This window comes from Adiantum capillus-veneris, chromosome 2, assembly GCF_014529385.1.
Source record: "Adiantum capillus-veneris isolate H3 chromosome 2, ASM1452938v2, whole genome shotgun sequence".
NCBI classification, from domain to species: Eukaryota; Viridiplantae; Streptophyta; class Polypodiopsida; order Polypodiales; family Pteridaceae; genus Adiantum; species Adiantum capillus-veneris.
Genome location: NC_140932.1, coordinates 52,947,865 through 52,955,480, shown reverse-complemented (window position 1 = coordinate 52,955,480; position 7,616 = coordinate 52,947,865). Strand labels below are relative to the sequence as shown.

General features: G+C 40.9%; 1 protein-coding gene across 1 annotated transcript; it reads left to right on the top strand.

Moving 5' to 3' along the window:
• The first annotated feature begins 520 nt into the window (after positions 1–520).
• LOC147462793 (G-type lectin S-receptor-like serine/threonine-protein kinase At2g19130) lies at positions 521–3,683 on the top strand. The gene has a single exon (XM_086485567.1). The coding sequence runs from the start codon at positions 717–719 to the stop codon at positions 3,621–3,623; it is 2,907 nt and encodes a 968-aa protein (XP_086341693.1). The 5' UTR covers positions 521–716; the 3' UTR covers positions 3,624–3,683.
• Positions 3,684–7,616: the final 3,933 nt, after the last annotated feature.

The window sequence follows — 7,616 nt, the reverse complement described above, 5'->3', positions numbered from 1 at the left end:
GGGGGCAAGGGGGATCCCTCCCCATTTTATAATAGTAAAATTGGCACGTTAAAATGATTTGTGACAAAAATCATGTATGTAAAAGAAAAGAAGATTACGTAAAATAACCTACACCACACGCTTGATAGCGTACTATTCACCTAATGTTATTTCTCTCTCTCTCTCTCTCTCACTCACACACACACACACACACACACACACACACACACACATCAAGAAACTATTCTAGGCGAAATACTCAGTTTAGGGCAACATGAACTTGGCAATGCCATGCAGTAAAACATAGCATCATGAGAGGGGGGAAGTAAGTAAAACCAGTCGGATGGCCTAAGGCATAGAAGCATTGAATTGAGTTGACTAAGGTTTTCATGGTCACGGTTAGTTGTGTTGTAGAGAAGTAGATAGTCACTGTAAACAAAGGTGACAAAACAAAGAACATGTGTGTGTGTGTGTGAGAGAGAGAGAGAGAGAGAAGAAGAAGAAGTAGAACAAAGTTTTAACGTCGTCTGAAACAATCCCAAGAGACCTTAAAGATCTAGTCGACGAGAAGATGAACTCAAGAGCTGTTGTTATTCAAGAGGGAAATGGCATAACCAATCCACCACACTTGGGCGATAGAAAGGTCATACCATTTTCCTCTTTTTATTGGCGTGCACACACACACACACCCCCGAGAGAGGGAGAGAGAGAGAGAGAGAGAGAGAGATGTTTGTGACATGTACGAAGTACATGCGTCTGTGGATGTTTTTGGAAGAAGGAAGAGAGAGAGAGCGCGAGAGAGAGAGAGAGATCGGAGGCTGCTGCCTCTGCTGAGTCCGCTCCTATGGAGGCGGCTAATTAAAAGAGCAGCTTATTCTGCTACTAGCTTCACTGCATTACTTTCATCTCTCTCTCTCTCTCTCTCTCTCTCTCTCACATCTGCCATGCAGCTCCGTATTGCACAACCTTCATTCCTGTCGCTGCTAATGATCGTCGTATATTGGCCAGCCCTAATTCATGTCGATATATTGATGAGCCATGGTGCTGTGATCTACCGCAGCACGGAATTGACCCCTTCTTCAAACTCTGTATGGACATCCCCCATTGGAGCCTTCTCTATGGGCTTTTTCTCCCTCTTGCCCAACACCTACTATGTGGGCATCTGGTATTCCTCCCTCCCTTCCAACCAGAGCATTGTCTGGACCGCCAATCGCAACCGGAGCGTCGGCATGAACAGCATCCTCCGCTTCACGCATGATGGCCGACTTGAGCTCATTTCCAATAATTCCGGTAGCGTCATCACCATTTGGGCTGCTTCCACCCTCCTCTTTGAAGGCATCGACTCTAACGCCTCACAAGCAGAGCTCCTGGACACTGGAAACTTTGTCCTAAGGGACACCACATCAAGAGTTGTATGGCAAAGCTTTGATCACCCCACAGACACTCTCTTGCCCACCCAAAACTTCACTTTCCTTCACAACTCCTCCAGCCTCGTGCCTTGGATTGCAGCCAATGATCCCTCGCTTTCGCCCAAATACAGCCTCGTCTTCGGAAGTGGAGGATCCCTTGGGCGCATACGCCTCCTCTTCCAGGACACATTTGAGTACTGGTCTGAGCCGCCTCCTGGCATCGACGATGTGCTCTTCAACACGAGCTTCACAATGGACTCCATGGGTACACTTAGCCTGTATAATGGAAATGGGAAGCAAATATGGGTCAATGTAAGCTGCAATGAGTCAGCACCAGCTACCAATAGCATGAGAAAGTTACAACTCGGTGTGGATGGCAACCTTCAGGTTCTCACATGGTCTACTGCATCTAAGACATGGAAGCCTCTCTGGAAGGCCCTGTATTTCCAATGTGATGTATTTGACACATGTGGGGAGAACAGCATTTGCAACAAGAATCAGGACACCAACCAGTTACTCGGAGGCGGGTGCCCCTTGCCAGTCTCACAACTAGATCAGAATGTATGCACATGCCCGGAAAGCTTTACACGCAATGGTTCGAAGTGCGATCCGCCCCCCTCCCTAAACTGCTCCAACTACACGAGTGTCATGAATCAGACGTCTTTTGGCTTCCCTGGATCAACCAAAGAGGACTTCAGCTCTTTATCCTTTGAGGAGTGTGAGGAGAAGTGTCTTCATGACTGCAATTGCACAGCAGGCTCTTACGCAAACTCTTCATCGTCATATGCAAACTCTTCATCATCATGCTGGCTATTTCGCACTGCTCTTCACAATGGTGTCGGATCTGGTAATGTCTATCTAACCTCCTTCATCAAAATCATAGCTAATAATTCAGCTAATGGGATCACAGACAATAGCCTCCCCTCTTATGCCATAGCTCTTATAGTGTTGTCCACCTCCTTAATAATTATCCTCTTCATTGCTGCACTTTTCATCAGACAGAAAATGAGATCCAGGCAGTCAACAAGGTTCCGTGAGGTATTTGTCAACCTCAGTCGGCTCGGCGGGCCGAACCAATTCTCCTTCCAGGATCTCTTCATGGTGACTCATGGATTTCATGAAGATAACAAGCTCGGAGCAGGTGGCTTCGGCAGCGTATACAAAGGAACTTTCAAAACTCCTCAAGGACCACTGGAGGTGGCAATCAAAAGGCTTCATCAGTTCCGCAGGCGACGCTATGAGAACGATTTAGGGAGAGAGAACAGAGATTTCATGGCAGAGATCGAAAACCTTGCATTTATAAAGCATGTGAATGTGGTAAACCTGATCGGCTTTTGTGCAGAAGGAACGGAGCGCCTGCTTGTGTATGAGTATGTCGCAAATGGCTCTCTTAGCGGTCATATTTTCTCTGATTCAAGCATACTTAGGTGGGATGTGAGGTTTCAGATTGCTGTTGACGCAGCTACTAGCATACATTACTTGCATGCGCATTGCCCGAAGAAGGTAGTACACAGGGATATCAAGCCAGACAATCTTCTTTTGGATGATAAATTCAAGGCCAAGGTTGCAGATTTCGGGTTGTCTCAAATCATGGGTCCAGAGATGACGCATATTACCAACAAGACGCCGTGCGGGACGTGGAAATACATGGCGCCGGAGTGTTGGCATGTGGGAGCTCTATTAACAGAGAAGACTGATGCCTACAGCTTTGGGATGGTGCTCCTAGAGCTTGTGAGTGGGAAGATGGTCACAAAGCAACATTATAACGAGCAAGAAGAAGAGAGGACTAGTGCAACGAGGAAAAAGGTGCTGCCCCTTCGGCATGGGCTAGATGCAATGGAGAGAGCAAGGTGGGAGAGCTTGGTGGATGAGAGGCTTAAGGGGGTATACATAAGAGGGGATGCTGAGAGGCTATTGCGGATCGCATTTTGGTGCCTCCAAGGAAACCCTCAGCAAAGGCCTTCCATGGAGGACTTGGTTGACATGATCAAAGGCCTCAAGGCTGTGGATGCACCCTCCCTCTCTGGCCTCTTTGATGGCCCTCTTCCTTCTTCTCAAATTGCTACCCGCCATATTCTCATGAATTACTCCTCTACATCAGAAGCTTCTACAATATTGCAGAGCATCTTTCCCAAGGCCGATGATCTTTGGGATAATCGATTGCTCGGCAGGTTGGCTTGTAATGCTAGTGTGTATTTATACACACAAGAAGTCTTCCCATGTCCTGTGTACTAGATTAGTCACCATGAGAACAAGTGACTTACTAATTAGAGAATTTGAAGACTTTACCTTTTCTTTTTGGCCTGCCGTGTGTGGCGGTTGCTTATTTTTTGATACGTTTGGTTCATCTTACGTGTCATCTCTTTTAAGAAGTGTCAGCTTTTGATCAAACTCTCCACCACGTTAGACTTCTTGATGAGGCACACCACTGAAGAAGGGGTAGCTAAGTGTGTGTATTTTCATGCACAACACAAACTCCTACCCTATCTCTGAAGTGTGAGGAAGTTATCTAGTTATCTTTCAAGCAATCACATATACTTTTTTATGCATATCCCTATCCTCGTTCGAAGATTGGGGTATCATATCTCTTCCACCACGTGTGGAGGCGACGTTTTTACACAATTTGAATTTGAATTTTTATTTATTTTGTTTGAAAAAGGTTTACAAAATTAATATATCTTATATTCCTTTTAAATAAATATTCCAAGAAGCAAAGCAAAGGTCGGATTAATGAGGACAATTACGATATAGCCAATTTAGGTTCTTAGCCTTTCCAACGTTCTTTTTTACCAAACAATTAAAAGAGTTCCTTAGTTAAATCACATCTTTTTTCTTTATCTGATCTCACTTTGGATCCATTTTCTTCCTCCATTCGCGTCGGCATGAGGTCTATCCAGATTATGTCGATTGTCAGACATATCTGCGTGTCTCACCACCCGGTCGGGATACACTTCAATCCGATCCCATTTCTAGGGTATTGAATGAACTCAAGCTCAAAACATAAACCAACAATTATCAATCCTAACCGAAAAGAATCATTCCTTGTTGCATCCCACAGATAAACACCTGCGTCGTTATTTTTCCAATCATATAGGTCAAGTTTCACACTTAAAACTTCTATGTTATGTTAGGGCTATCCACGCTAAATCTTCTTGGTAAAGTTTTAATCTTAGTTAAAATTGAAACCGATTTCCTTCAGTTATAATCCCTTAGTTCCTATTTCGTTTTAATATTTACTCAAACAAAACCTTAAGAAATACAACGAGTCTCTTGGGAGTTTAAGGTTTTGTCTCGACGTAAGTTTCAAGTTAATCCCATCTTTCCATTTGTTTTCTTTGCACTATTTTTCATCCATGGGACATCTTCATGGAAGTGATGGGAGTTTTATGTTCAAGCAACACGGACATCACTTTTGTGAAGCTATCCCTTTACCACCCCTCCTCCATATCACCATTGCAGAACAAATTTGAAAGAACGATACATACGCTCTTTATGATGATCTTTGATTTAGAGTGGGTCATAAATTGCAAACATAGAACTTGAGAGTGCATCAACTTACAATCATAAACTTCTTTTGAGTGATCATGCAAGAGTTAATGCTTGATTGTGGAAGAGTAGAACCATTCAATGAATGATCGTATAAAAGTAAAATGCAAAGTTCCTAAGAGTGGGTATGCTAGTGTAGTGAAAATGCTTATGCAATTAAATATGAATGGTTAACAAATCCTTCTTTGAGATGGGATTTAGACATACCTGGCTATCATGGAGAGGATTCATTCTGTAGTTAGGAGTGGTTTAAGGATTTGAAATTTTCCAATTGACAAGAGGGGAAAGAGGATAATGTCCCTACTTGAAAGGGAGATCCTCTTTCAAAGAAAACTCATTTAGCTATGATAAAATTTCTTGTAGAAACTCAACTCCTTCTTGAGAGAATTAGATATTCACTTAAGTAGGTGACTAAAACTTTCACACACATAATTCATGCAAAATCAAGAAACAGTTATGAGACTTTCATGAGAGCGAAAAAATTATAATTCCTCTTTTGGAAAATAAAGTTAGTTTCAAAAATAATTCTACTACTTAGTTGCTTTTGATTTATGGCATTTATCTTTGTCAGATTAATTAAGGTAAGAGAATAATTGTAAGCTTAAAAAATCAATAAAAAGGTTTTTGTGAGAGATTAAGGGATAATTAAAGATATTAATCATTATTCATTATGCATACTATCTAGGTAAATATGTTCTCTAGTCACCTATGGTTAAAGAGAGTGCTTTCTACTCTCTCTCTCTCTCTCTCTCTCTCTCTCTCTCTCTATGTCATATTAGCCTGATAATCTAAAGATCTTGAAATAACATCGTGGTTAGTTATGACTAGTAGTGAACCATAGTTAGAAAGAAAGAACAAAATTAAGAATTTGGTCTTCTTCCCAAGCAAACAAGGGAAAGACTTGCTTGTAAGAGCTTCAACATGAATTTAAGTAAGCATGGAAGGTAATGCAATAGCATAAAGAGAACAAGAAAATGTTACATTAATGTGTATCCTTACTTTGAACGTAGTCGTCTCTCTCTCCCTCTCTCTCTCTCTCTCTCTCTCTCTTCACCTTCACTTAAAGACCACCAATTTTTCTACTTGGATTGAGAGAAAGTAATGAGATAAATGAGATTCAACCTAGGGAAAGCTTGAGGGCTAGGAGAGAGGATAGGGAGAGTGTAATGTGAAGAAAAAGATCAAGTTTTGACAAACTTGATTAGGATTTTGGCTATAGTTTCTTTGGGAGAAGGATATGCGTGTAGGAGATGTGTGTGAAAGAGGCTTGGCTATGGCTTTCTCAAGATTACTCTCAAGTTTCCACCTTGAGAAAATGAAGGAGAGAAGTGTAAAATGAGAAGAGAAGAAGTCTTTTTATGCATATTTTAGATAAGTGCCTTCACTTATTTTAATAGCTTATCTTCTTTATTGATAATTCCATTCTACTTATCTTAATAACTTATCTTGCTTTTCAAAACTTCTTCAAGCTACTTACTCACCTCATCCTATCTTTATTTTCTCTTTCTTTTTCTTTTTCTTTTTTCTTATCTTTTTCTTTTCCTTTTTCCTTATCTTTTTCTTTATGCTAATTTTATCAAAATGAAGAGCTAATTTTTCATGCATTGATTAGGCCCACGTTCCCATGGTGAAAGCCGAAAGTGACTCGTGAGTAAACTTTGGAGCTAGGATATTCGAATATTTTTTTAATTACCTTTTTCTTTTTCTTTTTTTAAGTCGATGGCTTAGATATGTTTTTGAAGGCTTCCAAGGTTGCATTGATGTCCTCTTATATTTTGTCTACCAACACAGATCCTCTTGATCTTGGTTTTGATTTTTGAACTTTGATGACATCTACTAAGCTATTTCGTCGACCATTTTCTAAAGTTTCTCTTTAACTTTGCTTGTTGTTTTTGTCTTCTAAGATTGTAACATCTATGTCTCTCTTTCTAAGAGTCTCTCGAAGGATTTCTTTTCGTTTTGGTTCACTAGCATTGTTTTTTGTGGTCTTCCTAACTTGTGCCCTGGTAACTACCTCAATTGGAATTGTGGGTTTACCATCTAAGGAGCTACTTGGCATGGCTTGTACTATGTTTATGGTTGCTTTTCCTTTGGTCACCGGATTTCTAGGACAATCGTCAGGAAAATGTCCACCTTTTCTATTGTGTTGCGTGCAGTAAAGCTCAATTGATCTAGCATTCTTATATAGATTTGGACAATCATTTTTCCAATGGTCATCTCAACCACAATTACGGAAATTTCATGTTCTCTATTTAGGAATTTGCTTTACCATGGGTAGTCTTTCTCCTTGATTTTCAAAAAATTAAACTAGTGCTGCCTCTAGAGATGTCTAATAAAGAGGCTCTACCATGGCCGGAGTTGACTCAGTATACCATGCATCCTCTACTCTAACGCTTGACGAATTTTCTTCATTATAAGGTGTAACTGGTACTAGAGCCTACTCATCCACTTTACCTTAAAGAAGCATGTACTTAACTAGCACAACATTATTTCTTGATAAAGATGGTTGTTGACTCTATAATTGGCTATCGTCAATCCATAGCCATAGGCATTTTTTTGTATCGGCCCCATGTTAGGCAGATATCTATACATTGGATGTCCGTGTTATCTCATCGGTATACACCGAACATTTTCATCACATTTGGGCTTGTAATAGCTCTCATTTCATTCATGGTTTGTGCA

What these genes read in the sequence shown, in the direction of transcription:
- LOC147462793 (XM_086485567.1), top strand. Translation starts at nt 717, where the DNA reads ATGTACGAAGTACATGCGTCTGTGGATGTTTTTGGAAGAAGGAAGAGA.